Source organism: Cygnus olor, chromosome 22 (assembly GCF_009769625.2).
Source record: "Cygnus olor isolate bCygOlo1 chromosome 22, bCygOlo1.pri.v2, whole genome shotgun sequence".
Taxonomy (NCBI): domain Eukaryota; kingdom Metazoa; phylum Chordata; class Aves; order Anseriformes; family Anatidae; genus Cygnus; species Cygnus olor.
The window spans coordinates 4,302,501-4,315,587 of record NC_049190.1 but is presented as its reverse complement, the minus strand read 5'-3'; the positions used below and the strand labels follow the sequence as shown (position 1 = coordinate 4,315,587).

The window sequence follows — 13,087 nt, the reverse complement described above, 5'->3', positions numbered from 1 at the left end:
CCACATCTGTTATCTATGAACAGCCTGTGAGCCCATTGTTTCAGGACTGAATTCTCTCCTTATAGGTATGTTTGCCTGGAGGGAAGCTCTTCTCCCTGCCCTTTGGATGGGATTCATGGATACAGATGTCCCAGTGGCTTCTACTGTCCTGCTGGCACTGGGGTAGAGCTGCCCTGTGAGCCTGGCATGTTCAGCCCTATGCCTGGGGCGAGTGTCTGCCTCCCCTGCCCAGCTGGTATGGCCTGCAGCAGTGCTGCCACTGTGGAGCCACTCAGCTGCCCCAGAGGTAAGCAGTACATGTGTGCTGCAAATCCCCTGTCATGCAATCAGAACAGTCATGCAAACATCTTTCTGCCTGACCATAGCAGTGGTTCACCCCAGGGAATGCCATATTTGACAATAATTAGAGCAAGGTCAGCATTCCCACTTCTTCCTCCTTTCTTTTCTGAGCAATATTTCATTCATCTCTTGATGCACAGGTTACTATTGTCCAGCAGGGACTGCTGCTCCCCTGCCCTGCCCTGAGGGGACGCTGAACGCCTTGGAGGGGGCCCTGGCCCTCACTGCCTGTAAGCTGTGTCCTGTGGGAAGGTACTGCAGAGGAGACGCTAACTGGGAACCTGATGGTGAGTTTAATTAATAGCAGACCTCCCACACCAGAGGGGTCACAGATTCAGGGCTGAAGGAATCAGAGGAAGTAGAAATCATAACACAGAGAACAGGGGTAGTACTGGAGGGTGCTCTCATATCCTGTCTGTTCCTATCAGTCATTTCTCTGTTTCATTCTTTTAATTGAGCATTTGTTTTGGGTGTTCAGTCTCCTCCTGCATTACTTTCCTAGTGTCCCTTAGTTTTTCTCTGCTTTCGCTCTTTCCTTGTTCTTAACGCTTTTACTGGTCTTCTTTCTGTCCGAAATACCACTCCTCCCTCCCCCACCACTTTCTTGTTTGTTCAGAGTGGTTGTTACTGGGCCAAAATGCAAAGGTGGGACACATGAAGAGAAGAAAGGCAGAACTCTTTTCACAGAAAACAAAATCTGGGGAAGAAGTTAAAGTATTTAGATAATAAAAAATACCAGTTGAGGTCAGTGCAAGTAAAGAAAGGAAGTGATAGATGGCATAGGTGGTGGTGAAGAGAGGAGATGAACCAAAGGTGAACAGTGCAGGCTATCAGCAGAGTGATTACATGGGGCAAGGATGGGCTTCAACTTCTCTCCTCTGATTTATCTGCCTACATCTGAGGTTTTGAGGAGGTGCCTCCATCCTCTTCATTGACCACAGCGCCACAGCTACCTGCTCTGTTGTCCCATGGCAGGTCTGTGTTCAGCTGGGTACTACTGTGAGGGGGGAGCCACTGATGCTGTTCCACACGGGACGCCTGGGTTCCCCCTCAGCGGGCCCTGCCCGCTTGGGCACTATTGTCCAGAGGGAACTCCCTTCCCAGTCACCTGCCCGCTTGGGACCCTGAACAACGGCACAGGTAAGTGTGACTTCACCCCCAGGTTTCTCCTGTAGTCCACAGTGATTGGGGTCTTGGTTTCTGGCAGCTGTGGTGCGGGGCTGCCCTTTGGTCACTGCAGGGTATTGATACACTCAGCCGAGCCTGATAATGGCGATGTGTTATCCCTACGAATAGATGCTTATAAAACTGTGACTGTCCTGGAGATGCTTCCATGTCCGCTGTCACTGACGTGGAGTTCTCCTTTCTTCCTCAGGTGGTACCTCTCCAGAGAGCTGTGTGCCATGCTATCCTGGGTCTTTCTGTGCTAGCCTTGGTTTAAGCTCTCCAACAGGACCTTGTACTGAGGGGTTTTATTGCCCAGCAAACTTCAGCTCTTTCAGCCCCACAGCATTCCTTTGCCCTAAGGTACTGCTGAGTGATGTCTGGGTAGTGAAAGAGGTGTGTCTCAGCTCTGGGCAGGAAGTGTGTGTCTTCCACTGTGGCAGAGTGTCTTTACAGGCCTGTTTGAAATGTTGATTGCATCCACAGGGAGTGTTGCCCCAGGCGTTGGTAATGCTGGGATTCACCCTTCATGCAGACCCCAAGTTTGCCACCATCGCCATGCAATCCTCTTCCTTCTCTGTCATTGCCAGGGTCACTTCTGCCAGTCAGGGGCAGCCCACCCCACACCGTGCCCTCCTGGGGAATACCAGCCAGCCAGGGGCTCTGCATCCTGCATTCCATGCCAGAGAGGATTCTACTGCCAGGACCTGGTGGCAGGAGACCCCAGGCGCTGCCCACCACATTCTTACTGTCCCACAGGTACAATAAAGCTGGCACACTGGCTATGCTGAGGACTCAAACCTTGCGAGCCTCGTTGTGGCCCCAGACTTGTACAGGCCTTGTGTTTGTTTTCCTGTAGGGTAGGAGATGGGGAAGTGACAATCAACAAATCTGACATAGTGCCATCTGCCTTCTTGGGCATCGTTTGTTACTCATTGATATGGTTCTAGAGTCATGTCAGATCACAGGGGTCTTCCGAATTATTTTTTTTCCTTTGTTCTCCCTTTCAGGCACACGGTTTCCTCAGACCTGTCCTGAAGGCACCTTTACTCCTCCAAATATGACTGGCCTCTGGAATGAGAAGGAATGCCTGCCTTGCTTACCTGGCCACTACTGCAGGTAGTGACCGTTCATTTCAATCCGGTGTTTTTTCACGTTGTCTTAAGCACTTAGGCATCCTTGTTTTGTGCTGATAAGTCAATGCTAAGTTCTTCCCAGTTTCTCTACCTCCTCTCTCTCAAAGAATTAAGTATAAGCCCAGACACAGCTTTTGGGTACAGAGATGTTGGATCTGTGAATTTGGAGAGAGATCTCAAAGCAGTCTGGCATTGCCATGATGTAATAAAGGTAAAGGAGCATCTGAAAGAGAGATGTAGGCAGTGTTTGTGAAAAGATAAAATTATCCAGAAAGTCCAGCCCAGTGGAAAGTCGTCCACAATTTCATGTAAAGCAATTTGCCCACGTTCGTGGAACTTGAACTCAGAAGTGTGTGGCTCACTCCAGTCATCTACGTGTTTTTTTAAGTGGCAAAAATGGGTCTATTTTCTCCCTCTTATCAGTGTAACAACTGCTCTGTTTATGTACCAAGTCATTATCAGCAGGTCTTATATAAATTCTTCCTGTTCTCTCTGCTCCAGGCATGGGCAGCTGGAGGGCAAGTGTGCTGCTGGCTATTTCTGCCTTGCTGGGAGCTCACAGTCTGCTCCACAGGACCCTGGCTTTTCCTGGCGCTTTCTGTCTGGATGCCGCTGGGGTCAGGTTTGTGCTGGGCTGTGTCCTGCAGGTAAGGGAGACTCTCAGAAGTGTATAAATTGTAGAATAGTGAGTTGTTTCTATTTCTAACTGGGGAGCACCTGTTACCTTGCATGATACTTGCTTAGAAGTTGTCATTGCTCACCAGCGTCCTCTGTTTTTACATCTTTTGAACAAAGAGTTGTTCCTGACCAAATACACCACCTTGAATTTGTTGGGCTAAGCTGCCAGTCCGGAAGAGTCTGAAGGCTGTTGGGTTGGCCCTCTATAGGCACAGAATCCTAACAGCTGTGTCTTGTCCATCAACAGGAGACTCTTGCTGAATCCTTTTTTTGCCATTGGAGGGCTTCTGTATTTCACCTTCATCTCTTTCCCATCCATTTCTGTAGGTTTCTATTGCCTGGAGGGCTCTGAGGTGCCCATACCGTGTCCTTCCAATACTATTAGAGATATTCCAGGGGCTGGGCGGAGAGAAGACTGCCTGCCCTGTCCACCCGGCCACTGGTGCAAAGCAGGTTGGGACTTGGGGGAATGATGAGGGGGGGAATGAGAGTTGCTTTTCACAAGAGCTGTAGGTATCCCTGAATCTGGTCAGGCTAGTTTTGGTATCAGATACTGCACTGTGGGACAGTCCTTGCAGTGGGACACACTGTCTCTACTGATGAGTTCTAGAGTCTGTGGAGAGAAGAGTCATATAACACTGTTGGTATGATATGCTGTTCCGTCAAAGGATGGAAATGTAGGAGAGCGTAAGACCAAAGCCAGTCTGCAAATATCTCTGTGTGCCATCTGCCAGAAGAGGGGCTTAAATTGTGGAGGTGGATCATACACATACATGTGGTAGTTTAGGAAGGACCCAGGGAGGAAACGGAAGAAAAATGTTCCAATTACAGTGAAAAGATGGCTCCTTAAAGCTTGGTTTTCTTTTTGTTAGGGGATTCAGAGGCTTATCCATGTCCCTCAGGACACTATTGCCTCGGAGGTAACGTCAGTGACCAAAGCAATCTCCTGGAACCTCAGAAATGCCCTCCGCACACTTACCGCAAACACCCTGGAGCTCAGAGTGTGACAGATTGCCAGCCGTGTCCTCCAGGCTATCACTGCCCTTTATCAGGTAAGTGCCAGATGAAAGCCAGCCCTCTCCCACCACTGGAGCGGATTACAAAACTCCCCAAGATGAGATAGGGAAGGGGAGAGGTAATTCATGTTCACAGTGAGCTTAGAGCTCTTCTCTAAAACACCTCATGGCCATTCGGCCTCCCTTTCTTCATTCTTTTCTCTTTCTAACAGGTCTAACCAGGTTTGAGGATTATCCGTGCCCCCTGGGATACTGGTGCACTGGTAAAGGGGACGCTTTCCTTTGTCCACCTGGTACTTCCAGGAGCCAGCCGGGTGCAAAATCACTGGAAGAGTGTGGTCCCTGCTCACCTGGATACTACTGCCCAGACCCAGCGCACACAGGGCTACCTAACAGCCAAGGAGTACCTTGTAAACCTGGCTTTGAATGCCCAGCAGGTGATGTAAACATACACCTTGGTTTTCCTTATTTCCAGCTCTTTCTGAGTCCAGATAGGTGAACAGTGCACAGCAGGCATAAGTAATCCAAGGCTAGATACTCAGGTGTGTTAGCATTTCATGCTAAATGGCTAATTGGTTCCCAAAGGATCTATGTCCTTAGTAAGCAATAGAAAAAGTGGAGTTTTTATGGACAGTAACACTTAATAAAGGCATCTTGCTCACTGTCTTCCCAACACATGCTCTCCTGTTCTGGGAATGTCACATAAATCAGTCTCTGGTTCCCCTTTTTCTCCAGGTTCAGTGAATCCAAAGCCTTGCAGACCTGGCTCATACTGTGGTGCTCACACAGCCATACCTTCCGTGTGCCCTGCTGGGTATTACTGTCCTGAAGGCTCGTCAACATACAATAGCCCTGAGCAGCTGTAAGTACTTCATGTGTTTGGTGGAGCCAGCGTAAGGATTTTTTAAAACTCTGAATATTGTGAAATCTGCCTGTGATAAAACCTGAGTTACTGCTTCAACCACAGTTTTTGTGCATTGTGCAAAAGCAAAGGTATCTTCGTAATCACAGTTAGGGATTTGGTGACTGGTAGGACTGCATAGGATGATTTATGATTTGTATGAGTTAGCCTAAGCCCAGAACCAGAGGAGAATCGTTTTTAATTTTGCACTGGTGACTGAGTCCAGAAATCAGAACATTTTCAGAGACTTTTCTCCTCTCTTCCTGCCTTGTTTTGCTTTCCAGGTGTGTGTTTCCCTACTACTGCCCCCCAGGCAGTGCCCATCCACTGCCCTGTGAAGGAGGATTCATGGCCCTCAGCTTGCCCGGTCCAAGGGATTCATTTGAGAAATTCTGCAGAATCTGTGACGCAGGCAGCTATCGTAACGTCTCTGCCAGCGCTGCCCCCTGTCAGCCCTGCCCAGCAGGCTTCATCTGCCCACAAGGTAAATGGGGCTGCTAAGCAGAAGTAGTACAAGAAGTAGCTTGAATTGTAACCAGAAAGCTCTAAGTTCTATATGGGCAAAGCTCTTGATCCTCTACAGTTTTAAATCCCTGGTGTGGGTGGAGGGGATGATCTCTCTGGCCCCTGTGATCCCTTTTTCCTCCAATTTTGTGACTCAGCTGCAAGACCAGGAATTAATATATTACCAGAAGAGTGAACCTAGGTGTTCAAACCTTGCGGTGTGACAGCCAGTGCTGCATGGATCCTGCTGGGCAGGAGGGGAATAGCTTTACAAGCTTTTTGAGGTCTCCCCTGGTTGGAATCCTCTGTTAAGTTCAGTGATGTGTTAGCTCATGCTGTAAAGCGTGGAGGAGATCATGCCTACCCACTGTGGCCACTGATTTGTCCAAAGAACTGGGACAAACAAGTCAAGACATTTAAATATAAATAAATTAAATTGGAAAATGTTGAATGGTGATTAATTTTACATGTCTGTATGTGTATGTGTTTTCATATATTTGCATGTAACGTATAAGGGTGCGTGTTTATGTATAACTGGAACAAACAAGGGGGTTTCTGTCTATCTTTTAACACTTGCTCAGTTCCATAAGCAGTGTCTGTATCTGAGATAACGCCACCACTTTCTCTAGGCAGTGAGAGTTACCACGAGAAGCCTTGTCCCAGTGGCTACTACTGCCCTCCCCTGGCATCTGCCCCTCTTCCCTGTCCCCCAGGGACCCATGGGAGCAGCAACTTTGCAAAGCACATAGAGGATTGTCAGGCCTGTCCTGCTGGCACCTTCAACCACCTTCCTGCACAGGCTGCCTGTTTTCCCTGCGGCAGCTCTTCTTCGTCGCAGCCTGGTGAGTTGCTGTTTGTCAGTGAAACTTGCCCTGCAGTTGAGAGAAAATCTAATAAGAATATCACCCAGAAAAGTGATTCCTCCATGTGGTTTCCCCATGGACTGCAAGACATGGGATCCTCATGATGCTGTGTGTGCTAACAAGGCCCAGCTGCTCTTCCTGCCCCACCTGGAAGAAGGAGGATTGACTTTTCAAAGCTTTCTTTTGTCTCTTATCTTCTATTAGCCAAGGGGTTTTGATCTCATCTCCTTCAAAGGAAGGAATAGATGAGCAGCCCTCCTAATTTGTGTTCTATCATTGCTTTGAAAGCAGTGGAGTACTTTTGCCTTTGCAGAGCTTGCAGTAAGTGTAGTTGTGGTTTTGAGCCAAAATTGGGCACTATAGCCATGTCTAACTGGGACCGTAATAAAGCAGGAAGAGATTGAAAAAGCATAGGGGAGGAAGCTAAGTACAGTAGAGAATGCATATGCCTTACTCCATGTGTTGTGCAGTATTCTTCCAGCATTTCAAGCCAAGCGGTTTTGAGAATCTTGAGGCACAGAGAAACTGCAGAGAGGAGCTCAGCAGCCTTGGCTGGGTCTTTATCCTGTCCGGTGGCTTAACCTACACATTAACAGAGCTTGGCAAAATGCCATTGCTACAATTCCCAGCTGGGCCTTTCTGCATTTCTTGTTAAATGGACACTGCAGCAAATGGTTGTGCTGGTGAAGCAAAGGCTCCTGCGGGCTTTCCTGTTGGCTTAGCTCTGCTGTGCTAGAGGGACAGCAAACTCCAGGTGTGACTAAAACAAGCAGTGTGATTTGCCCAGAGTATTCAGCACAGGAACTGCTCCTTTACTGTGAGCACACTTTTTGCAAATTATATTCCTTACCCTGATTTCAACTTTAAATCCAACCCTTCTCTAAGGTGCTACCAGCTGTACCTGCCATGGGCTGAACCGGGCTTTCCAGCAGTCAGATGCCTCCTGTATCTGCCAGGCAGGTTATGTGTACTACGACGAGCGAGGCAAGGAAAACCCAGACAGCAACAGTGATCAAGACTGCCTACCTCAGGTAAAACCTCAGGCTTCAAAACAGTTATTGCATGACACACGGGAGAGGGAGAGTAGCTTGATGCTTTTGGTGCTGGTTCTGAGCCTGTGGATGTGTGCGATCTGAGTTCAGTTCACTGAGCTGCTGCAGACACAAGCATGCACTTCAGCTATTTTGTTCGCTACTCTTGGCCCTTCCTTGTGGGTTAATGGCATTTGTCTTCTTTCACAGAATCTTGCAAGGTTAAATTCATTGAGGGCTGGAGGCAAAAGATACTTGGGTGCTAGGACAAGGGGGAGAAGCTAAGCATCTCAGATGCCAGATGCAGGAATTTAAGCCTCTGTATTTTCACTATGGAAATCTTCATTATGGCTGGTTGAGGAATTTGGATGGAAAGTGAAATTGTTGTGATCTTTCTTCATGCTTTTCAAGTTGTCAATTAGCAACCCTCGTTGGATTGACATTATGTTGAACATCAGTGATGAGTGGAGGGTTTCAGCGATGCTGCTTCTCTGTTGAAACACTAGAGCTTGTCAGGTTTCACAGATCGGATGTCTTGGTTTTCTAGGTGGATGAGCTCTGTGCTCCTGGAGAGGTTCGTCTGGCATCTACACGGCAGTGCGTTTTTCCCGAGCAATATGACTGCTCTCCATCTTGTGGGCCTGCAGGTGGAGAGATTAATGCAGAGCTGGGCATGTAAGTCTCAGCCTAGCCTCTCATTAAGAAACACTTCACAATTAGTTCTGACTGGCTAAGTTACGGAGCCCATGAGGTAATTCCAGGGTAGGACCTGTGGAGGTGTTTTTGAGAAACTTTCCATTGTTGGAGTTCCTTTGTGTGGAGATGCTGGCCTTCAGTTCATTGGCCTCACTCCTCTTCCTGTGTATTTAAAATTACCTAGTGATTTCTGTATGCTTGGGTGGAGACAGCAGAATGGCCACCAAGTGACGATGTAAGAGTGGATAAAACTCACATTTTCTGAGGGAGATCTCTTCCACATATCTCAGATTAAGCCCACCTCAAGTGGATGATGACTTTATTAGAGTTAGAACAGAACCAAAACCAGTTCTTATCCCCCCCCTTCTAACACTGACTGAAGCATTGAAACCAGTTCTTGTCATATTCTGCTTTTTTCTCTTCATGAATGAACTTCTGTATTGCAGAATCTCCTCCTGACATGCACAGCACAGAAAGTTGGTGTGTTGCAATTATACTCTGTTGCTTTCAACCATTTTATCAAGGCAGAACTTTGGGGAGGGATACATGATGCTCTGCTCCAGACTGTAACTAATCCCTGGTAGAGAGTGGGCTATCACATTTTGGCCTATCATATGTGGTCCTTGTGCTAAGGAAGAAGTATTGAATAACAGGCACAGTACTGGATGAGATGGACTGCGAGTTTGCTTTATCCTGTTTTCCATGACAATAGAGTAGGTCCACTCGTTGTGTAGATTGTAAGATACCAGGGCTAGCCTGACCCTCAGTATTTTGTAGCTGTTTGCTCGTGGATCAGGAGGCAGGACCTTTTTTCTGCTGTACAGATGTCACTGCAAGCAGTATGTCTCAGCTGAGGAGCTCTGTGACCAGTTGTGTTTGCTGAAAGCCCCACGGATCTCCTTGAGATTTGGCATCAAGAGAGAGCTGCTTCTGAGGATGAGTGAAGGAGAAGTCAGGGTAAGTGTGGATCATGTGAGAGCCTGGAGAGAGCCCTTAGAGATGACAGTTACATAAAGAGACCCCAGGGGGCTGATGTTACTGAAAGGTATGAAGCTGTGAGCAGAGAGAAGGGAGGCTCCTTATGTCTCATGGCCCAGAATACTGATCAGGCAGGATGGTGCATTCCTGAGAAATGACAGTTCCAGAATTGTGGCAAAAAACCTCACTAGGAGCAGTCTTACCCAGCTGAATATAAGATGTGATCACAACCAGGGTCTGAGCCCAGGGTTGATCCTGTCAGTGATCAGTGTTCCCCTTTGCTTTTAATAGGAGGTGGCAAATGTTCTGGGCCCAGACGACCATGTGCAGAAGAGCCAGCGGGTGCATTTGGTTCTGTTTAGTCCCGGTGGAGTGCTAGGTTTTATTGTCTCCAGCACAGATGTTTTGGATGCATTTCTCACAGGTAAGGTTTGAGAGCACCTCAGGGTGAACTGAGGTCCCAGCCAGGCTCAGCTGTCAATTTACTTTCAAGTCTGCACAGCAAGAGGACAGCAAGTTGGCACAGAGAGGGTATTTATTGTCAAATTAAGATTTTAGATTGATTTTGGCCTTCCAAAATTGCTAAAAGTAAACTTCCTTTGGTGGCAAATCTGTTAGTATGTGTACTGGCTCTCGATTCCAGTGTAATCCTGGTGCATGGTAGTGTCACTTAGAGTAGAATTTGGGCTTGTGTGCTCAGACCATCCACAGATACAAAAGAGTGCTGCATTGCCAAGGGCTGGGTGTTATCACATGCTGCTCATTTTCCAGAGCTGATTCTTATTTTTTTTCTGTTGCTTGTGGCAGGAGATTTTTCATCAGATCAGGTGCTACAGAAAGGTCATCAAGTGCAAAGGACTTTCTTCAAAGATACCCATGCTTTGCCCCTTGTCCCTAACCCACTGGTATGTCTGGAAGCAGGAGACACAATCCTTTTCCAGCTTAGCATCGATTCTCACAGTGAGTGTTGATTGGGTCTGTGTGCTCTTTGTGGATATATCGGCGTTCAGAGCAGTGACTGTACTTTTGGTAGTGCTGCATGTACGAGCACATTCCTTCACCTCCCAGACTGTCTTGCCTTCAAGGGATTCCTCATCATTAGTCTAGGCTCTGTCAGTGACTCATCTGGTGTTTTTACATTTTGACTGGATTTCTGTAGGCTACAGATAATATATTTCCTCTGTTAGAAGAGTGTGTTTGCTGGGTAGTAAAGCACAGTTCAAACAAAGGAGCTGACACTGTATGGCCCTGTAAAACAAATGCAGTGACAAAGCACTTTGTGAGACCACCGTCAGCTCTCCTAACTGAAGTGGGTCAAAGTTGCTGACATTGTGTTGAACTCTTCCCAGATCGCACATCCAGCCATTACCCAGTTTATCAGAAGCAGCATCTTTACAACAGCAACCCCAGGTGGGATTTTGGACCCTTCCGAAGGCTAGACCACCTCGTCCAGGAGACTCACCTCAACATCTCCTGGTAATATCTGGTGTGACTAATAGTGCATGTGTTAGGCACAGGAATTGAGAGCGAGTCTTTCACATAATTGCTAGGTCCTCGGCAGCGAACAGCATGTGCAAATACAGAAATCTGGTGAGTTCAGGTCCATGTACTTAACTGTCATCACTGCTGCAGGCTAAAGGACGCTTAGATCAACCTGTGCCTTCCTTTTTTCTCCCTTTTAGGTTTGCCCATGTTTTCCTGGAGTCTGGGACATATGTTTTCAGGGATAGGACCATTCAGGAACACTTCTTGATTGTGACTGTAAATGAAGCAAATGTGGGCTGCAGCCCCAGAAATGTGTCCTTCCAGCCCTCTTCTCTGATCCAGCTGGCCAGACATGGGGTTCTGAAGCACCAGGAACTGAACTTAGCTCCTAACTGGGCTGCTATCACAGGTACAGCCAAAATGCTGGGGGATCTTGAACTCTGATACTTTGACATAACCTTCATTGTACCTGTTTGGGTGTGTTTAAACCAGCATTTCTTAAGAAATGCCATCAATCCACGGGCTTTGTCGTTTTTAATCCATTTCCCCGTCAGTTTTTCCTTCCCGAAGTTCACTGCTCTGTAGCCAAGAACCTGCTTGTGTAGGAGCAGAAGGGAGAGAGAGGGAAGGAGCAGTTGTGTTTCTACCCACACCCTGCTTGAAGAATTCAAGTAATTGAGGGCTTTGTTTCCGTTGGCATGAAAGCAGAAAGTGTCAGTATGTTTCCATGATAAACTAAACTGAAATTAAATGCATCATTTAAGAGTTCACTAAAGGCTAACCACAAGGGCAGTTAAGGTCTTTTCCCAAAGCCCTACCTCTCTGTAAGTGTTCTGCCTGTACCAGTCTCTTGTCCTTCAGAGAGAGGACAGCATAATGATGGAAATGAAAGCGTGAGTCTTGGTTCTCTTCACTACCTGCATGGAAAACATTTTGTCTCCTTGCCTGTGTGTACCAGATCAGGGAGGGGAGGAGCAGAAGCCCGTGTAATGAAGATGAAACTTGCTAAATGTTGGTTTCTGTGGGAAGGAGAGCATTTAGTAAAGTGTAAAGGGAGACAATGCTATTGACACAAACTGCTTCCTGTGTTTCTCACTTCTTGCCATCCCTTGTGGCTTCCCCAGCGGTGCTCTTTGTTCTGGGCTTCTTAATTGTGGTGCTGACAACTCTGGCTATTGTGCTACAGCCCACTGTCCCCATCCTTAACCCCCTGAAGAGCTGGAAGCCACGGTGGAGGAGCCTGGGTGAGCCACACATCTCCCCAGAGTATGTCCTTCTTAAAGACAGGTAAGCTGCCTTTGGGTGGTAGATAAGCAGCAGCTCACACCTCGATAGTACCAAATCATGTCCTGTTGCACTTCCTGACTCCTTCAGTCCCCAGGGCTGGACTCCTGGCCAGCAGCACAATAGATTGAGTTTCTGGCTGCGTGGGAAGTTTCTTGGTGTTCCCCAGCAGTGTTTTAGCTCTCTTTCAGCACAGTGTATGGCAGCTATACCATGCCCTCTGCACAGAGTACTGTTGTAAGAGCTACCTGACCTAGGCTTCCTCTGTTTTGAATCTAGAGAAAAAAAAATTGTTCTTCTGCTTGAACTAAAGTAGTGATAGTGCAGTGTCTGATTTGACCAGGGTGAATGTGTATGTCAGACACAGAGATGCCCTTCACCAACTTCTGTCCTTGCCTCTAGCCTGCAGTACTATCAGACACTTGGCCCTCGTGGTTCTGGAGAAGATGCTGACTTTGAAGAGAAAGGAGCTGCACATAAGGAAGGTGAAGTGATGTGCCAACCCCAGCTGTTTTTCCATTCCTTCTTACCACTTACTCCCCATTCTGTGTCTTCTGTTAGCCTGGTATGATAATTTTGGTACCTGCTCACCTAGAAATATGTGCACACATGATCACAGGCACTTTTACTGCTGTGCACTCGTATGTAGGCATTTACACACACGTCTTTTTATTTTAGGTTCATTTGATCTCTTCAGTAGGGGACTGTGACCTCCTATCATTGCAATAAGTTAGTGTTTTTTTTCCTAGAAGGTAGGAGGACAAGTGGCTAGCTCTGAAAAATAGTTTGGAGCAAGAGTGGGTTCAAGTGATTTGTGAAGAAAAAAAGATCTTTAAAAAGAATTCCCTGGGTTATTCTGATGTTTATTCTATTCTCTGAATGCATGTGATTTGTGGGCCTAAAAAGGCCTTCGATGACCTCATCTTGGCAATTTCAGGATGTTCACAGCACGTCTGGAGCCCAGTAGATGGCACTATCTAGTGGTGCTGAGAACAGTTCATGGAGAAACTAC

The 13,087-nt window shown here is 47.3% G+C and overlaps 1 protein-coding gene across 2 annotated transcripts in view; it reads left to right on the top strand.

Annotated features, from left to right (window-relative positions):
- The window catches only part of LOC121058632 (zonadhesin-like), a 66,803-nt gene that overhangs the window by 44,188 nt on the left and 9,528 nt on the right, over positions 1-13,087 (top strand). The window contains exons 12-34 of one of the 2 annotated variants that reach the window (XM_040534460.1): positions 66-286; positions 480-626; positions 1,315-1,479; positions 1,715-1,866; positions 2,094-2,262; positions 2,514-2,622; positions 3,141-3,286; positions 3,645-3,770; positions 4,190-4,369; positions 4,546-4,770; positions 5,069-5,195; positions 5,519-5,718; positions 6,368-6,580; positions 7,487-7,632; positions 8,180-8,307; positions 9,153-9,285; positions 9,598-9,730; positions 10,114-10,266; positions 10,656-10,782; positions 10,989-11,200; positions 11,916-12,078; positions 12,478-12,560; positions 12,825-12,827. In XM_040534460.1, the coding sequence (XP_040390394.1) occupies positions 66-286; positions 480-626; positions 1,315-1,479; positions 1,715-1,866; positions 2,094-2,262; positions 2,514-2,622; positions 3,141-3,286; positions 3,645-3,770; positions 4,190-4,369; positions 4,546-4,770; positions 5,069-5,195; positions 5,519-5,718; positions 6,368-6,580; positions 7,487-7,632; positions 8,180-8,307; positions 9,153-9,285; positions 9,598-9,730; positions 10,114-10,266; positions 10,656-10,782; positions 10,989-11,200; positions 11,916-12,078; positions 12,478-12,560; positions 12,825-12,827 (3,461 nt within the window). The remainder of the gene's footprint in view (positions 1-65; positions 287-479; positions 627-1,314; positions 1,480-1,714; positions 1,867-2,093; positions 2,263-2,513; positions 2,623-3,140; positions 3,287-3,644; positions 3,771-4,189; positions 4,370-4,545; positions 4,771-5,068; positions 5,196-5,518; positions 5,719-6,367; positions 6,581-7,486; positions 7,633-8,179; positions 8,308-9,152; positions 9,286-9,597; positions 9,731-10,113; positions 10,267-10,655; positions 10,783-10,988; positions 11,201-11,915; positions 12,079-12,477; positions 12,561-12,824; positions 12,828-13,087) is intronic. The other variant, XM_040534459.1, reaches the window with a different exon arrangement.